This window comes from Nanorana parkeri, unplaced genomic scaffold (genome assembly GCF_000935625.1).
Source record: "Nanorana parkeri isolate BGI_ZX_2015 unplaced genomic scaffold, ASM93562v1 scaffold380, whole genome shotgun sequence".
Classification (NCBI taxonomy): domain Eukaryota; kingdom Metazoa; phylum Chordata; class Amphibia; order Anura; family Dicroglossidae; genus Nanorana; species Nanorana parkeri.
In genome coordinates this window covers 1,150,083-1,170,118 of record NW_017306648.1, presented here as the reverse complement: position 1 = coordinate 1,170,118, position 20,036 = coordinate 1,150,083, and the positions used below count along the sequence as shown (strand labels likewise).

Sequence of the window (20,036 nt, the reverse complement as noted above, 5' to 3'; positions counted from 1 at the left end):
ACCAACTTTCAGAAGAAACTCCTACTACCAATACAGACAGTTCTGAACGCGAACCTGGCAAAAAATAAAACCCAAACCCCCTCCCACACTTTGTGCTAGGTACATGTTTTTGTCCTATATCCAGGATTCTAACTTGACTGAGAGGCAGCAGGGTTCAGAGCAGTTCGGGAAGGGGGGCGGCAATGGGTTGTTTTCACAGGTTTACTTTAGAGTGAATGTGTAGGAATAGAAAAAAGTGGGAGCTGCCATTACTTTCCTGTTTTTTTAGGTTCAGACTGTTATCCTCATCTTGGATTCTTTACCTGTTGAATCATTGACATAGCTCAATCCAGGATGGGAGCAAGACTTCAATGGCATGCTTGTTCCTGATCCATTACTCACTTGTGGAATGAGTATCTACTTGACGATCTGAATCTAAGAAGTCGGCAGTAGAAGCTCCGTTTTTTTTCCCTATCCAGATAAGATTATTACTTATTGTGGCTCTATTATGAGAGAAGTACAGGGGCTCCCATTGCTGGCCTCTTTATAAAATAATCTTTTGCTTGTCTGATGTCAATACTTTTGAAGTAACAGACCCATAGTATACATACATGTCAGAATTACTTATACTTATACTTGTTCCAGGCCAGTGACTTAAGAAACATTGAAGCCAATGCATTAGCATGACAGCCAGGCAGCTAGCATATTCAGTAACCTGTCAGCAGTGACGGCCTCCATGATTCTCTCATGATAGCTCTCCTTTAATACACCAGCAGTATTCTGATACCTGATTCTCTAAACTATTCAGAGTCTCCAGAATAATGGAGGGATTAACAAATGTCACAGAACTGCCACTGGACAGCTCTAGAGTGTGTAACAATAAAGAGATCCACACAAAAAACTTTGCAAAATAATGTTTATTCCAAGAGCCAAGCAATGTCACAAACAAACAGGAAATGTGTGCACGTAGCTCGTGACCAGTCATTCACGCACTCTTGTTTATCTTCGCTCACATTCTCAGAGCCCCCTTGAGGACCGTACCAACAAGAAGGGTCTGACCGGAAGCGTTTGTCTGTGCCAAGACATTAAAGTTTTGGTTGGCTGAATATGGTCTGCGGATGTATGACGGACCCCGCGCTTTCTGCGGCATGAACCCAGCAGAGTCTCCAGCGCCATCCGAACAAAGGCCTGGAAATTACTGCTTCGCTCGCGTCGGCTGTCCTGGAGGGAGGGGCAGGAGAGTGAAATGGATGTAAAGATGTGTAGAGAAAAAAAAACCTGAAATAGTTATTTTGGGTAGACTAGCCCTTTAACCTTATAAGAGCGATTACATTATCCTGCTAAGAGGAAATGTCACCTGCACAGCCAGGATGGAATTAAAGAAGAACACCTGAACCGCCTGCTTCTCCGGTCACTGAAGCCTCCCTCCTATGCTGCAGCATTGGAATGTTCCTCAGCGTCCTCACGTATAGCGTCCTATACACTTTGTATAGAATTTAGCTTTTTTTTTTTAACCTAGACAAAAACGAGCAGTTAACCCTTGCAGTGCGGGGGTAGCCCCACTGCAAGGGTTAATCAATATTCTGACTGGAGTTCTGAGTTAAGTTGTGTTACAAAGTCTTAAGCTTGCAGATAGGATGCAAAGTTTCCCTAAGCAACATTTAAACAGCATTATACCAAAAACATGGAGATTGCCATTAATGCCCTCTGTATCTGAAAATTCTAGTTGCCTGGCTGTCATTCTGAAGCTCTCATTTCAATGTTTTAAGTCACTGAACCAGAACAAGCATGTAAATAAGGACTTCTGACTTTCTAATCTGTATACTTGTTTCAGTCACTGGTAATGTAATGAAAAAAGGCAGCTGCCAATGTACATTGATATTACTTGCCAGTACCGACTCCGGTGAATCCAAACTTTGCTCTCTTGCAGAGCTACACCCACCATGGGAATCATCAGCATTCAACATTTAGTTGTGTCAAATGCCTGTATCTGCCTGCTGCGTGCATGGGGAAGGGAAGCTGTAGAGATACATTAGTGATGTAGGGGAGAATTGAGCCCCAGAGGGAGATGCAAGCACAACCTGGAGGTGTTAGATGGGGACAGTCCCAGCAGCAGGGGTAGCTCTGCAAGAGAGAGCGGAGATTGGATTTGCTTGACTCAGTCCTGGTGAATATTAATAATGTACTTTACCAGGCTGTCTTTTCAAAATGTAGATTAAAAAGAGACCGAGAGCCTTTCTGCAGATTGGTGCCTGTGTCTCTGGAGTCACACCACTGATAATGCATTCTTGGGAAGCAAGAAAATTTGAGACATTTTGGCAGATTGTGTATACTCCTTACATTGATTACCTCTTTGCTTCTTAACATGTGTTTTTTTCTCTTGCACTCTGTGCTTGTGTTGTGGGAGAGTCTAAGGAGAGAAGAAAGATAGAGTTATAGAGGAGATTTTGGTAGAGATTAGAGGTGGAGAGTTATAGAGGAGATTCTGCTAGAGATGAGAGGTGGAGAGTTATGGAAGAGATGCTGGTAGAGATGAAGGAGAGTTATGGAGGAGATTCTGGTAGGGATGAGAGTTTGGGAGCTATGGAGGAAGTTCTGGTAGATGTGAAAGGTGGAAAGTTATGGGGGAGATTCTGGTAGAGATGAGAGGTGGAGAGTTATGGAGGAGATTCTGGTAGGGATGAAAGGTAGAGAGTTATGGAGGAAATTCTGGTTGAAATGAGAGGTGGAGAGTTATGGAGATCTGGTAGGGATGAAAAGTAGAGAGTTATGTAGGAAATCCTGGTAGAGATTAGAGGTGGAGAGTTATGGAGGAAATTCTGGTAGAGATGAGAGGCAGAGAGTTATATAGGAAATTCTGGTAGAGGTGAGAGGTGGAAAGTTATGGAGGAGATTCTGGTAGAGGTTAGAGGTGGAAAGTTATGGAGGAGATTCTGGTAGAGATGAAGAGGTGGAGAGTTATGTAGGAAATTCTGGTAGAGATTAGAGGTGGAAAGTTATGGAGGAGATTCTGGTAGAGATGAGAGGTGGAGAGTTATGGAGGAAATTCTGGTAGAGATGAGAGGTGGAAAGTTATAGAGGAGATTCTGGTAGAGATGAAGAGGTGGAGAGTTATGGAGGAAATTCTGGTAGAGATTAGAGGTGGAAAGTTATGGAGGAGATTCTGGTAGAGATGAGAGGTGGAGAGTTATGGAGGAAATTCTGGTAGAGATGAGAGGTGGAGAGTTATGGAGATCTGGTAGGGATGAAAAGTAGAGAGTAATGTAGAAAATTCTGGTAGAGATTAGAGGTGGACAGTTATGGACGAGATTCTGGTAGGGATGTTAGCTTGGGAGTTGTGGAGGATTCTGGTAGAGTGGAGAATCATGATTGGTATGTTCTAGAAGGATTGATATTCAAAGAGCAGTTAGAATGGTATATTCCAGAAGAGAGATTAAGGATATCTCAGGAAAAATTAGAAATACAAAGTTTGGTAGGATACAATAGAGAGAGTGCAGAGATAGAGAGTCAGGATGGAGATATAAAAATAAGAGAGGGATAGGGAGTCAGCAATGAACTGGCAAGAGAGTAAAGAGGTGGAGATTCTGGAGAAAGAAAAAGAAACAACAAATGAATCCTGGAGAGAAAGGAATGCTGGGTTTTGGGAAAGACTGGAGTAGAAAGGAGAGTGGCGGGATAATGGACATTGATGGCAAGTTAACATGGTTTTAAAAGCAGGTTAAAAAACGGAGTTAGCGATAGGTTAAGTGCTACACAAAAAACATTAGGGTCTTCCACTCACCTTGTACAGAGGTTTGTCTGATTTGTCACCTGTATGATTTAAGAAAGAATGAAGGAAAATTGTAAGCTAGGGAACTCACAGATGTGGTGCCCCCATATCTCAGCTGATTCAAGATCGTTTGAGGCCAAATCCGGCAAAGATTATTTGAGGGCAAAACTCTTTCAATAAACATAATGTATGGAATAAAAATAACATCTTCAGATATTAAAGAGGTAAGATAGAAAGTTCAATCAATGTTAACAGCTTTGCCTGTGTATACATATTTTGCATGACTTACCATTAGTAAAGTATTTCAGCTCAATAGTTTGGATGTAAAGGCATATATGGCTGAAAAGTTTCCAGCCAACCAGTAATTAGGCTGAGCCAAAACTGCATAGCCTACCTTTAATCAATTCAAAAATTGGACAGTAAAGCAACTCAAATGCACCATCATCATATCTATCATCCTATTTAAGAATAATTGATTCAAATGTACTCATGTATCACTACTAAGTCTACTGAAGAGTGGGCATTTGACCTATCAAGAGCAGCAGGTAGTAAAGGGTCCGCTTTTCCTTGCTATAATCGCCAGAACCACTACAACATTTTAAACCAACATCACCTCTGTAATGCCTGGTAATACCAAATACAATGTAGATTGTTTGCTTTGCTTGTGAAAATTAACCATGTACAGGCTTACAGAAGCTGTTTCACCAGAATGCTTGCATGTTCTAACCAAGTGTGCATGATTATTGTAGTGTAACTGAACACTCCCTTATCGGTGTGATTAACTGTGATCAGCAAATACCAACCCAATCAACCACCTATTCCTCCAGGATAAATGCCCCATGTTTTCCAAGGGCCTATAATTGTTGTTGCCCATTTCAGACAATAATCATCTTGATTCCTTAAGGCCTCATTCACACACAACGCAAGCAAAATTGTATATTGTGAATATATGAGCGTATATGCGTATATGCGTGCACTATATGCAATCCCAGAATGCATCACTCGTAATGGAATTTTTAATGTGCTATACGCATGTACGCGCGTATATGCGCGTAAACACGCATATATGCGCGTAAATACGCAGAGATACGCTGCCCGGACGCATCACTGCTCCATTCTGTTTTTGCGCATATATACGCTACGCAAATATACGGCTCTATACGCAGCTGTGTGTATGGAGCCATTTATTTGCATAGGTTGCATATGGTACAATACGCACATACGCGCGCATACGTGCGGCAGTGGGAATGAGGCCTAAAACTCGGGGTGAAAGCAAAACTGACCCCAATGTGATGAGCTCCAACTGTTTAGATTAAATCACTACCTAAAAACACAAATGAGAAGCAGTAAAAAATATTTACTGCATACCCTGGCTTCTGGGCTCTTCACCTAGGGGCGAGTAATGTCACTCAGCCTTCCTGTGGGATCATGGGAAAGCTGAGAATCTGGATGCATGGATTTGAGATCTTAAGCTATTCCAGGATTGTAAAGCTAATATGTTCAGTCAAAGCATTTTAGAATTTCTGTCTGGATTTTTGTATAATCAGGGGTTCTGCTTGAGAGATTTACTCTCACTTACTGTCCTAGTAACAATGGTTTTGCCAGACGGCAAATGAGGAAAAATTTCCAACAGCAACAAATGTCATTAATTATATTTTATTATTTTAAATGGATTTACACTTTTTTTTTGCCTAACTTTATGCTGCCACTGGGATTCTTGTAGCACTAATACCAGGAAATACCTGGAGATGAGCACTTCCAGGTTTATGCAGGCTATACCTAAAAAACCACCGTTAGTCGGTACCCATAGTAGGTACAGGCTGAAGAAGTTACTCAAAGTCCCGGTCTTTGAGTAACTTCTTCAGTCTGTACCTACTATGGGTACCGACTAATGGTGTTTTTTTTAAGTGGATTATAATGGTTACGGACAGTGTGGCCGGCTGATTTAATATAAGGGGTAAAATTCATAGTGATTGTGCTTCTGGAAGATCCCTCATTTTCTTATGCAAGTTATAGGAGATCCTGATCTCCATACTGAGTATCCCTACATTGGTCCTGGGCCAAGAGAAGAGACAGGTTTTTTGAACTACAGGGAGATATTTGGGGCAGTGCTATGTAATAGTGATCTGGGGGCTTTACAGTCACCCAAATCACTTCTATCATAGACAGACTCCCTCCCCTGTGATCATACTGCAACATTGGAATTGTTCCACACCGCATCATGGAAAGAAATGGGAATCTGCTGACCTTTATATGATGCGCACTTCAAACACACATCAAGTGTAGGAAAACAAAGGCTGTCTACACTGGCCCATATGTGTGGTCAATGTCTTGTGATCTAACTGACCCTTCCCTTTCTCTTCTCAATCCTGGGACCTGCAGTAAGGAATAATCTATTAAAATACAGCAGTCTGATAGGTCACCTTTACATTTCTAGCTTACAAAAAAACTGGCAGAGGGAAATAATTACACAATAAATTAGTTAAATAAATGGTCAATTAATACAAAAAATTATGCATTCCTAGACAATATGGTATTTGTATTTATTACTCTGCATATATGGTAACAGTGCCTATAAGAGGCCTATTAAAGGAGAACTATGAGGTGAGTGCTTTTCACTCACCTCATAGTTCTAGCCGACCTGTGACAATGAGACTGTCACAGGTCGGCTCAGTAGATCGGGAGGTGAGCGAACACATACCGGCGTTCACTCGCCTCTCGATCCTGACACGGCTCTCTGTCGTGACAGGGGAGGGGCTGGATTCCATCCTCCCTGCTCCGATCCGCCAGCGCTGACTGGCGGAACGGACGGGGGAGGGGGCGGGTACAGTTGGCTCTGCCTCTAGATACTTTAAAGCAGTTATTTCTTTCTTAAAATATAATTAAATGCAAAAGTTCAAAGTGCACTAATGTAACCACAACCCACACCCACTTTTAATAGGCCACACCCACTTCTGAACCTGCATGCATTATCTCCTCTCCTGTAGTTTTTCTAGAAACCAAAAGGTGGCAACCCTATTCATGAATGCTATTATAACAGTGAATGTGTTTACAGTCTCTTACCACCATCCCCATAATAGTAAAGCTGCATTAGTAAAAGCATGAAATAAAAGGTATCCAGAATGACAATTACATATATAACAAGGGTTGCAAGGATGATCCTAACAGTAAACCAAAATAAACAACTCGGGCCCCTCAGATATGCAGTCCCTCTGTTATGGGGCCTTGACAGATGTGCAAAGTTCCTTTGTTATGGGGCAAGGTTAGATGTGCTTCGAGTCCCTCTTCTATGGTGCTTCATCCGAAATGTGGAATCCCTCTGTCACAGTAATGCAGTGCCTCTGTGTTATAGGGTGTCTTGCAGAAATCAAGTGTTCCCCTGTTATTGGGGTCTATCAGATGTGTAAAGTCCCTCTGTTATTTGGGTCTGTCAGATGTGTAGAGTCCCTCCGTTATGGGGGTCTGTCAGATGTGTTGAGTCCCTCTGTTATTTAGGGTCTGTCAAATGTGTAGAGTCCCTCTGTTATGGGGGTCTGTCAGATGTGTAGAGTCTCTCTGTTATAGGGGTCTGTCAGATGTGTAAAGTCCCTCTGTTATGGGGGGTCTGTCAGATGTGTAGAGTCCCTCTGTTATTGGGGCCCGTCAGTTGTGTAGAGTCCCTCTGTTATTTGGGTCTGTCAGATGTGTAGAGTCCCTCAGTTATGGGGGTCTGCCTGATGTGTAGAGTCCCTCTGTTATGGGGGTCTGTCAGATATGTAGAGTCCCTCTGTTATAGGGGTCTGTCAGATTTGTAGAGTCCCTCTGTTATTAGGGTCTGTCAGATTTTCAGAGTCCCCCTGTTATAGGGGTCTGTCAGATTTGCAGAGTCCCTCTGTTATGGGGCCATGTCAGTAATGCTGTGTCTCTGTGTTATATGGGGCCTCTTAGAGGTTAGATGTCCCTCTGTTGTGGATGTCTTACAGAAATCAAGTGTCCCTCTGTTATGATAGGAAGGGGGGGGGGGTCTGTTAGATGTGCAGAGTCCCTCTGTTATGGAGGTCTATCAAATGTGCAGAATCCCTCTACTGTGGGGACCTGTCAGATGTGCACAGTCCTTCTGTTATGGGGCTCTGTTGAGAGTGGTGTGGCCCTCTGTTATGGGGTTCTGTTAGTTGTGCAGAGTCCCTCTGTGATAGGTCTCTATTAGATGTGCTAATTCCCTTAGGTTATGGGGCTGTCAGATGTGCTGGTCCCTCTGTTATGGGGTCTGTAAAATGTGCGGCACCCATCTCTTATGGGGGTCTGTATGTTATTAGCGAGTCTATCAGCAGCCACACATGCATCCCTGAGACCTACCTCTTGCCTCTGGCATCTTGCCCCAGTACCGGCTTTCAGTGACTGAGGGATGGAGTCTGCAGGTAATCAGTCATCAGCAGGCACCACCTACATTTAATGCCCCTCCCTGATAGCTCCCCCTCCCCAGTACACGAGAGAAGGGGCAGATTCCAGAAATGTACAGAGAATGTGCACAATCAGGGTCAGAATTGCTGATCTAGCCATAGAGAGCATGTTGCCGACCCCTGACCCAAACGCTGACCCTCCAGCCTGTCAGAATTAACTCTTTCATCACCAGCTGACTTTGCTGTCACATGCAATGATATGTTATGTCACCTCTTACATTGTCACTTGTTTTTAAATGGCTGATGTTAATGAGACCAGCAGCTCAGCAATCACCGCTGTAAACTGGCACACTGACCACAAAACATTTGCTAAACAACTGCAATACTGACAAATGTAACACATGGAGACCCTTTAGAACATTTCCCTTCACATTGTACTCTTATTGTTGATTTGTACAGTGACAACATCTTCTGCAACACTGAACACTGACGTTTGGACACGCAGGGCTCTGAACAATAACAGGAAATGTACACACATACATTAGAGAAGCCGGCTCAAAACAGCTCAATATCTAAAAACTAAATATACAAATGATCTGGAAGCGGTTTTTATGTTATCAATTAAAGTTTTATGTTGACAATATCACTCAATGGGAAGGAAGTGATAAGCTTATAATGGAAGACCAGTTCTGAGAGTGTCTTTAAGCAGTAGTGGTAAGGTTATTTGGTGGTATGGTGTGCCTCACATCATCAAAGGGCCACACAAAACGTACCAATGTAATGATACAGAAAATAGCCAGTGACTGGAAATGTTACAGTAGATGGTTCAAGACTGTGGGAATGCTACAGGAGATTGTCAAACCCTGCAGACATGATACAGGGGCGGTTGGAATCTAAGGACAGACTGTACGGGACTGTTAGAGAACGAGGACATGTTTTTTAGAGATCACTGGCAATATAGTTTCTTTACAAGTCATTGCTCCCTACAGGCCTCCTTACAAATTTACTGGCACCTTATTTGATATTCCTCTTAACAAAGTCCATTAAAGGATGTTAGAGGAAATAAAGTACACTAAAACAGAAAACATTATGGACAACACATCCCCAAGTAAGCAACAAAGCAAGGAAAACACTGACTGCCAGTGGTAGGGCCCGAGGGCCGCATAGTAGGTACCAAAGGGCAGCAGGTTGGGCACCAGTAATTTAAAGACTTGGAGGGTAAACCCTGGTGGCATAAGGAAAAGAGTTCCAGGGAAGGAGAGTAGCACAAGAGAAGTCCTGGAGGAGAAAGTGAGATGTGACCATAGAAAAAGGGAAATTGTCAGAATCAGAATATGGCAGCTGCTACTATCAACTTGTTTTTGGAAGTGCCAGTAATGCTATTTACACATACTTAAAGCCATTTTCTATTATTTTATGCTCTGTGTAAGTTCACTACGTTTGCTGCTGATTTTATTGCAGTAAGGTTATTTCTAGCTGTGTACAGTAGGGCGTGTGTTATTTTTATAGGTGTCTGGAATTCTGCCACTGCCTACGCCTCCATATATTAAGTTGCAATGTACTATAATGATCCCATTCTAAGGCTGCACATAGAGAGCTGTAGTTTCATTTAAATCATCACATGGTTGTGTTATATGGTCATTTTACACAAAAAGAGTGTTTATTGGAGCTTTATGTAAGCTTTGTTCTCTTACCTGCTTACTTAAGTCATCTAATAATTTATCAGCTCAGCCAATATACCTAATTCTGCTAGAAACATCAGCTGAATGCTGCAATCAGACTTGCAGTGGGATTTCCTGCTATGTAATCTGATGGGTGGGAGGGACAGGAATGTCATTTAGCTTACAGGAGAGAGCTCAGGCCAGGTCCCCCCAGTGTGGAGATATCCATCGATCCGACGTGCGGGCAGAAGCTGGGTCAGTACCCTGTAACATACAGAACTTTCACTTTCCATAGGCTCTGAACAGGGTGGGTGGGAAATTTCATCTTTAGGGACCAGAGGCACACATCCTTTGGTGCCTGAAGCAACACCCCTCTGTTAGGATCACCTCCTCTTCACAGAACATTTTCTTGTTTCACGAGTCACTGCACAAATTATATAATTGTGAATAAACTTCTATAATGTGACTTTGGCCAACTTCACCTTTAGGTACAGGCCTGCTATGCCTAATGGCAATGCCCTATATTTAACTTTTTTGCTGGAATTGTGCTTTAATCTCTCCCATTCACAAACCAAAATGATAGCATCTACAATGCAGTGATATGATGATGATTGGATGGTAGGGGGTGTGTGCTTCCTCTTTCCAGGTAGATGTTACCTGTGGACTTCAGTCAGTTACCTGGACGCCTGTACCTGGCTCTATTAATGATTAATACTCACAAGTTGGGAGCATCCTCTTCAGGAGCGCAGGAATAAGGTGGATGTCTCGGAAGCCAGGGAGAGACGGCCCGGGGAAGATGGAAGACAGAGGACCTTAAAGTAGGAAAACAGGCGCAAAAGCAGCCATGGTGAAGCCATCTAACTGCTCCCTGGAGGGAGGAAGTTTCCCCCTTTCATCAGAATTTCTTCAAGGTAATGTGATTAGAGATATATTAAGATATATATGTGTGTATGTATCAGCGTCTGCTACATAGAGAGGCCTACAGATGTTGTAGGTAGCAGCCATGATTCTTCATTAGGTTTATCTATCTGCAGGATAGTCAATTATCTATGTAACACTAAATCCATATTTCCACTGACATGGGATTATAGGGAAAACACAAAGGTAATAGCCATAAAGGTTCAGCAGCCTTCTCCTCTTTTTATGAATATTACAGTCCTGTTTGTTTTCCCTACTCTAGTAAATACTACAAACAGTATCAGTTCTTTAGTTTTTGATGTTCCCACCTACCCACTCACTTTTGTCAGTCTAGTGTTTTGGGAATCCCAACTTGTGAAGCCAGGGAGGAGTTCCCAAACACACCCAATGCTGGAGTCCTGCCGTCTCTCACATAAATAAATCTAAATGCATGTGCTAAAAAAATTCTCACTGCCATCAATCAGAGCTTGCCTTACCTGTTACCTGTCTTAGATCTCTTAGTGTGATTGTGAATACAGGAAGAGATGAAGTTTCAAAACAGACAGAATACATAGTCCCAGTGAGCCTCTGTTACAACTCTAACATATTCCAAGGCCTTTCCACAAATGAAGGCCTGGTGGCTACACAATACAGGCAGTCCCCGGGTTACAGACAAGATAGGGACTGTAGGTTTGTTCTTAAGTTGAATTTGTATGTAAGTTGGAACAGGTAAATTTTTTAAGTGCAACTCCAGCTCAAATTTTGTTGTTGTTGTTTTGGATAGCATAGAGAAGGGTTTACCCTCTGTAAAGTTTGTTCTGCTGTGTGTTCCCCTGTTCAGAAGATTTCACCTCACTTTCTGTCCCTGTGACAATTGGATTTGAAAAATGTTGGGTTGTTGTGGAAACAAGGATTTGTGATAAAACTTCAGTGGAGACACCTTTTTCCCATGATCACTCTTACAAGAGTGAATTTCCCTTCCTAGGGGTAGATTTACTTTCACTTTCTGTTGTCTCAAGGACAGGAAGTGAGATTGGTGATAAAGCTTCAGTGGAGACACCTTTTTCCCATGATCACTCTTACAGGAGTGAATTTCCCTTTCTAGGTGTAGATTTTCTTTCACTTCCTATTGTCTCAAGGACAGGAAGTGAGATTAAATCTTTCTAATAAAGATACAGACCGCAGTAAAAACCTTACAGTGACCCGGAAGAATAGGTGGGCACCCCTCGTCTGTACGTCTAACAAGAGCCAACTTCCTGTAACTTCCTTAAGAAGAGGTTGGCACCCCTCGTCTGTACGTCTAACAAGAGCCACCTTCCTGTAATGTACATACAGTACTACGAACCAGACCCAAAAAGGTAGGCACTCCTTGTCGCCACGAGTGCGGTAGCATTATAACTACCCCTGACGTACAGTTATAGCCTACGTTTGTAAGTAGGAGTCGTTTGTAAGTCGGATGTATGTAACTCGGGGACTGCCTGTACTATACAGAGCAGCCATGATGAACAAGTAGTTTGCCTTTCTGCACAGAGGCCATGTAGCTTTTTTTTTTGTTCTGTAGTGAATTCTGTGAAGTGATGGTGCATATGGATTACCGAAGTCAATATAACTAATACAGCCAATTCAATCTTCTGGTGTGTTGGAGCTTAGTGCCTCGAGGGTACCCAGTGGTGTAATGTTGAGTGTTCTTGGCAATACAATTTGTTCATCTTTCTCCAGTGATAAAGAAGGATCTCTGGATATTTCTTGTGCCTGTGGTGGTTGGACTGGTCCAGTTGGCCTTATTCCTAGAGGAGATGGGATTCTTCCTGAGGAACATCAAAAGCTCACGTAGGACCTGCCTCTACCTCTGGATCCTGGGAGTATACCCGGTAAGAATAAGATCAGCTATGAATCTTATTTTCGGGGGATGTCTTACTTTCGGGGAAACACGGTAGGCATTTATTTGGTCTAAATTGACCACACATCATAGCCCCATTTAGATTTTTAGAAAACAACTCTTTCTGTGCCAAAAAAAACTTACTGGGCTTTCCATGGCTTTAACATTCAGGATTGTATTTACCATAGTGGCAGTCAATGGCCAGTGCCCAGGGTGGCAAAGTATGGGAGCCCCCTTTGGACATTTGTGAATTAATCCAGAAATTAAAGGACAGGTAACGTCTAAATATAACCCTGCTAACAGTGACATGCATGTTAGGAATTCCAGAATGTACGCATTTTAATAAATTCCAAAATGTGGGACCTGCTTGTGTAGTCACTACCTCTTGGCATATCATAACTGTAAGTGGTGTCGGTGGCACAGATGCAGTAGGCCTCCCACTGACTCCCAGTGATCTTAAGAAAATGGAAAGTGCCTAAAGATACAATGTAAGCCAATCATTTTAGTGGTATGCTGTTATTTATGGTGTTTTCCATATTTAATGTCCACCATGTTTTATGTCCTGCCAAAATTACCCTAGCGCAAATTTATATAGAAGATATATATCAGTGGGTAAAACCTGGATTTACTTTTCTCACACAGTACAGCGTGTGTAACTTAACATCCCCGGCAACTCTTCAGATATTGCTGTAAGACAGGCTGTTAGTAGTTATTGTGGTAGTAAGCAAAAGAGGTATCTGTTAAGTCTTAAACTTTGCAGCTTGGTGTAATAATGTCAGGTACAGGGGGAGTTGGGTATGCTTATCTTTTAAACTAAGATCAGCAGTTACAATTCCCAAAATCTAACTAGCAAAGCAGCATAAAGCCTTATGTACCCTTATGTACCCTTAAAAAGCAATGTCAAACAATTTAAGTAGGCAAATTAGAGTTAGAGCTGAACTCCAGGATAAGCAAATATTGTCCAAATACAAGAGGTATGTGTATTCTTACTCATATTTTGTTGTGTTTTGTCTATTTCTTTCAGATGGGTGCAGTAATCCAGTGTAAAACTTTGTCTCTGTGCAGGAGCTTCCTGTAAAAAGACCAGTTACTGTTGCTCTCTCTCCTTGCGCAGGGTGACTGCCCCTTCCTGTAGTTTTCTGCAAACAGCCTGTAATGGGCGGGGCCCGCTGAGCCCCTCCCACAGCTGTGCTATCTGCATAGGCTATGTACAGCATAGAATTTGGTGCACACAAAGTGGATTTATATGCTTTGTGGCTATAGAGGAATATAAAAATGTGTGTGCCCGGAGTTCAGCTTTACAAGTTAACTGACACATACTGACGGTGCTAAATTTGGTCTGGGTATTCAGATTTTAATGCCATGATTTTTGAAGGGAGTACAAGATACCTTGCTTGAGAGAAACATTGAGGCTATCTTGTGCTGACCTGAATATGCTAGCTACTTGGCTGTCATGTGAACCCTCTGGATTTAATACTTTGATTTACTAACCCAGAGCAATCATGCATATAATATTTCCCCTGACTGGTCTGCATTCTTGTTTTGGGTCAGTGACTTAAAGTGTTGAATCCAGCCTGTCAGAAGAACAGCTAAATAATCAGCATTTCCAGAATGAGGTCAGCAATGGCCCCATATTTCTTTTATGTTTGATAATGTTTGACCTTGCAGTGGCACAAGTCTCTGCAAGGTCAAACATTATCAAGGTTATTCACAAAAGGGTGAAGAGTTTGGAGAAGGCAGGAGAAGTGAACAATCAAGGCCAAAATAGCTGATTTGTAAAAATTCTCCAATTCAGCTATGTTGTCCTAGCTTGTTCACGTCTCCTGCCTTCTCCAAACTCTTCACCCATTGTGAATAACACTGTATATAATGGTGGTCTCCTACATACCGTGTTAAATTATATTTCTTGCTGTCCCCCTGCCAGATATTCTGCATCGCCTCCATCATCGGAATGTTCATCCCTCGCTCCTCCGGCATCTGCAACTTTGTGGCGTCCATGTAAGTCTGATCTGTAATGCAATGAATAGGATATTAACTAATAGGTGCCAACACAAATGTGCATCAGAGCACCCAGGCATCAGCACTAAAGATTTCCTGCCAGCCACTTGTAATTCAACTTCTGATAATAGTAAGAATCTCTACAGCACCTATGGTTGCTGTATGGAAAATGGCGGACAGGAAGGTGTTTATATTCTAGGTAAAATCATATTTTTAGCTCCGGTAAGGACCTGAGAGCTCCAATTGGAATGAAATTTATAAAAAAAATCTATCTTTAGTACTGGCCTATAACAGCACAACAAATGCTTACTTTACTTTGCTTACTTGCACAAGATAGAGATGACACTGCCATTTTGTACCTCATAGGTTGTTTTTCAGTAATATCTTCTATTTCATACTCATCCTGTCATTCTGTCCTGTTCATCCTTAGATATCACTCAATAACACTGTGGAAGTTCTTGGAATTGATAACAGATTTTTTTGGCGGAAAAGCCCAGATGCTTGAAGTGCTGGGAGGTCATACAGTGTCGCCCAACCCTCCGCCATGCTGCTGCTGCTGTTGTTTTCCCAACATCCAAGTGAACAGGTGCGCCTCCACATTGTAAACCCCCAACAACACCCCACGGCTTGGATAACAGAGCTTTCTCTAGAGTGAACAAGAAATATTAAACAAGCAATTTGATTGGATGCTGTGCTGTTTAATTTCCGCAAAAATGCAACTAGCATAAGAACCTGAATTTGTCTTGATGTCAACCTCTTGCACAGCAGCACTCAGACTGGGAGTGGCAGCACTAAGCAGCCAATCAAACTCTATAGTGAACATTCTTTATTGTCCAGTAGCAGGCTGGGGGAGTGTTCTGGACCAGACTGTGCTGCTGTTGATGCTGGAAGGTCGAGAACATGTCTATGCTGTCTGGCAAGATTAGTTGCCTAACAAAATCAGATGCACAGACCTACAAATCATATGGCACTTAAGGTGCCCGTACACCTTACAATTATCTGCAGAGTTTCTGTGGTCAGATGGTAAAAGTGCAACAGATTGGCCCAGGTGGAGATTACTCCATCCACACAGTTTAGCATAGATGGAGGAATCTGTTGCACCTTTTCCATCTGACCACAGAAAATCTGCAGATAATTGTAAGGTGTATGGTGGTGGTGGTCTGCTACTGGTCATCAAAGAAAACCCTGGAGTGGCTGCTAGGTAAGTATTAAACAGTTTCCTTGGCAATTCAGGCTACAGGGCAACTTACTTTTTCATGCTCCAGGCCCAATGAATGCGACTCTGCATGTGCTAAGCAGAAAGTTTGCCATCAGTATTACACACTGGCTTTACATTAGCTCTTTGCCTTTCTGTGTCTCAGGAACAATCTGAGGTGGATGAACATTGCCGTTTACCAGCTGTCTGTTGTCCGCACACTTCTGTTCTTTGTGGGCCTCATTTTGTGGACAGACGAAAAGTATGACTATGGAGATGTAAGTACCGGTAGTTCACTGGGAAGACACCTGCCTTATCGCTATAATAAACAGAACCCTCCAGTGTCCACATATAAGACATTTTAAGTGGAATGTCAGCCTATTAGTCAGGGGACATTAAGTAAAATGCTTTATTGTAAATTAAGCAAAATATGGGACAACGACGTAAAAAAAAAAGAAGATACATTTACATCAAAAGTATTTTTATTTTCTAAAGTCATTTATTTGTCTTTTTTTCATCAGCTTGATTACACCAACCCAAACTCCTACATCAACATCATCATTGGCTTGTCCACATTCCTGTCCTTTTATGGCTACCTTCTCTTCTACAAGGCTACCAAGAAGGCCCTGGAAGGCTACAGTCCTCGCTCCAAGTTTATCTGCATCACACTAGTTCTGGTTCTGTGTGGTCTGCAAAATGGCATCCTGGAAACTATGGGTGCCCTGGGGGCCATCCCATGTGTTCCACCCTGGACCGTGGAGACCCGATCACAGAGTGAGTGGGCAAAGGAACATGCCGGGAAGCTGGCCATACACCTTACAATCTTTTCTTGCCAGCCAGTCAGGGATTAGAGGTCAACTTAAATTTGACAGTTGAGGTCTTTTCAGCTACCAGACTTCACATTCTGCCTCCAAGCTCCTGAGATTGCATAACAGTATCAAATAATAGAGCCTCATAATTGTTCACATTCCCTTAGCTACAGTGTACAGGGACAAACAGTGGCCACACCTTCAGACATCAGGTGGCCTTTGATCCAGAATCTTACATTTAGGTTGCAGATATAGACAAGGTAAGCAAAGTCAAATATTGCAGTTATAACCTTTAAAAAAGGTGTCCAGGCTGGTGGTAGAGAGCTGACTAAGCTGGATTGCTTAAAGGAGAACTATGGGATCAGTGTTTTTCCCCATAGTTCTCCTTGGGGTAACGGGAGGACACAAACTAGCGTCCTCACGTTACCCTAACCTCAGTATACCGCGAGCTACTGCTCGCGGTATATTGAGACGCCGCACCTGGAACGGATCCCGACTTAGATGACGGGATCCGCCCAGCTGCGTGAGTGACAGCTGGCTCTGCCTATCTAGAGGCAGAGCCAGCTGTACCCGCCCCCTCCCCGTCCGTTCCGCCAGTCAGCGCTGGCAGATCGGAGTGGGGAGAGGGGAATCCAGCCCCTCCCTCTGTCACGGCAGAGAGCCGTGACAGGATCGAGAGGTGAGGGAACCCGGTATGTGTTCTCTCACCTCCCGATCTACTGAGCCGACCTGTGACAATCTCATTGTCACAGGTCGGCTTAGAACTATGAGGTGAGTGGAAATCACTCATGTCATAGTTCTCCTTTAACTACAAGTCAGAAAAGTCAAGACATCAACCTCACTGTACTCTCTGTGTAAACCTCAGGAATAGATAGACACAATTACAAATCCTTTGGCAGATAACAGTTCCCATATATGTTATTGAGCTCTATATTTAGCAGTTACCCAGGAGTTCAGTCTTAATATGATCTCTGTAGGGATGCACCGATACCAATACCAGGGCATTTTCACGAGTACTCGAGAAAATGCCCCGCTACTAAGAACCGATACAGCCCTTTAAATCTTTCAACTAAAGTGGCTGCCGTAAGGTTCCGTGCTTACTGGGGATCTTGCCGCAGTCTTCTGGGGAACCACAGTGGAGCCTGTTTACAGAACTATCCTGCACATCTTCCCCTCTTGAGACTCTGGCACCCGTTCCTCAGACTCCGGCAACCCTTCCTCAGACTCGCCACCCCTTCCTCAGACTCCGGCACAAAGCACCTGAGACTCCGGCATAAAGCCCCAGGAACTGTCAGGGAAGAAGGAGGGAAGCTGCACCCCGACAGTGGCACCATGCAGTCCCCTCGAGGAAGGTAAGAAATGGAGAGCCAGGCCGATGTCACTAGATATTTGTCACTTATTGAAGGACACTGCAGGTGTCACAAACTTAAACATGACACAAAAACACTTTGCTAAACAAGACAGACCCTGATATCCACTAGACAGATGCCTTATTGTGTCACCTGCTTGCTAAATCCCCATAAGGGGCTGATTTGTGAATACTGGAAAAAAAATTACTGCGTGATTGTCATTTATTGAAGGACACTGCAGCAATCACTGCCACTTATAGGCTTGGCAAGGAGAGCTGCAGTCTGCGCTTTATTGTGCTGTGACAAATGCATGACTAATGACAGACTAGCTATAATAGACAGTAGCAATATACTGTGTACAGTATGTTATTATCAGTTGGTTTTCTGTTCCTACAGAACAATGGCTGCATTATATTCCACATTGCTGTATAAAGTATTGTTGGGATTTGTAGTCCTCTATAGCCAGTGCCATTCTGCATTGCTGTATAAAATAATGCTGGGATTTGTAGCCCTCTATAGCCAGTGGTATTCTTAATTGCTGTATAAAGTATTGCTGGAATTTTTAGTCCTCTATAGCTGGTGGTATTCTGCATTGCTGTATAATATATTGCTGGATATGTAGTCTGCATTGCTGTATAATGTATTGCTGGATTTGTAGTCCCTCTACAGCCTGAAGTCAGTGGCAGAGCTACCAGGGTAACAGCAGTTGGGACTTGGCCCCAGGTGCTCCACCACTGTCCCAAAATCATTAGTACGTATTGTTTCAGAAAAGCTGTCACATGACACTAAAAAAAGGTATTGGTACCGGTGAGAACTTGAGGAAAAGTATTGGTACTTGTACTAGGTCTGGAAAAAATGATATCAGTGCATCCCTAATTACTAGTTATGAACTCTGCATTTGTGCTATCTCCACAGCCATCTACAATTACTCCATCACGCTAGAGATGTTTTTCATCAGCCTTTTCGCCCGTTATTGTTTCTGCCGAGTCGAGCCAAGTCATGAAGCTGAATCACTGATCCCAGAAGTGGTGAAAAACAAATCTTCCCAGACCACCTTGGCAGATATGTACAGCCTGTCTGAAGACGAAGGTGTTGCCATCAACTCTGCTTACATAAGTGAGGGAGATGAGACTTTATGCCACATCGAACATGCTCCACTAGACAAGTACGACTTCCTCCAGGAGAATAGGACCGTTCCTATGCAGAACTACACAGTCAGGTCACCGACACAGAGCAGTGGAATGGAGCTGGGAAACATGAACATGCCACAGGCAGGTGACGTGTCTGATGGAGCAAAGGCACCCGTGTCTGGCAAAAATCGTCTTCAAGTACAGGCGCAGATTAATTACATTGATGATGCCACAGTGGTGTAAGAGCTCAAGATTTTCCAGATTTATAATACATTCAGAATAAGCATGTGATAAAAAATATATAAACAGAAGTTACCTTCAATTTTTCATTGAAGGTAACTTCTCCTTATATATTTTTATTACATGCATTTTTTTTACCACGTCACAACAATCAGTAGATCTATGTATGTAAATCTTGAATTTTCCAGAAAAATTTAAGCTTGCCTCACCCCTTACACATTCCAAGCCTGCCTATTGGTAATTCAATATGACTGACTCAGTGACCTAAAGGGAGGATTTGTAGGGTGAACAATGTTACTGCTCCAAGGCAGCAGTAGTCCTTGAGTGCATGTCTAGCTAGTCACTGAAACATGTATAAATAGTAAACATTAGATTGATGGTCTAAAATAATGAAAACTAATTTATTTTAAAAAAACAGGGTAGAGCCAGTGGGTAGTTTCACACATAAGGGCACCTAATAATTAAGTCTACCTACTTACTGTTCCCTCTTTTTATAAATTTAAGGAGTTTGCATTTATTTTTGGAGTGCTGTTAGCCCGGTGTTTGCTGTTTATAGAGAATCTGTAGGGTGTTGAGGTTAGGCTCAACATTTACAGGGAAATTAGAGATTTACATATAGAGTATCTTCAGCTACCCATATGTCTGGTTCTACTGATCATGCTGACATGTGATTTGTAGGGAAGGTGTTTTCACCATATGCTCAGTTTGAATTGTTCGGGCTCGTGACAGATTTGCTGTAATAGTACAATGT

General features: G+C 42.7%; 1 protein-coding gene across 1 annotated transcript; it reads left to right on the top strand.

The window, feature by feature from the left end:
• Positions 1 to 10,632: 10,632 nt before the first annotated feature.
• LOC108789204 (organic solute transporter subunit alpha-like) lies at positions 10,633 to 19,288 on the top strand. Its single transcript, XM_018559157.1, has 7 exons — positions 10,633 to 10,699; positions 12,405 to 12,556; positions 14,489 to 14,562; positions 14,993 to 15,148; positions 15,924 to 16,035; positions 16,279 to 16,531; positions 18,831 to 19,288. Exons 1-7 carry the CDS (start codon positions 10,633 to 10,635, stop codon positions 19,286 to 19,288), a joined length of 1,272 nt encoding a protein of 423 aa, XP_018414659.1.
• The last annotated feature ends 748 nt before the right edge of the window (positions 19,289 to 20,036 follow it).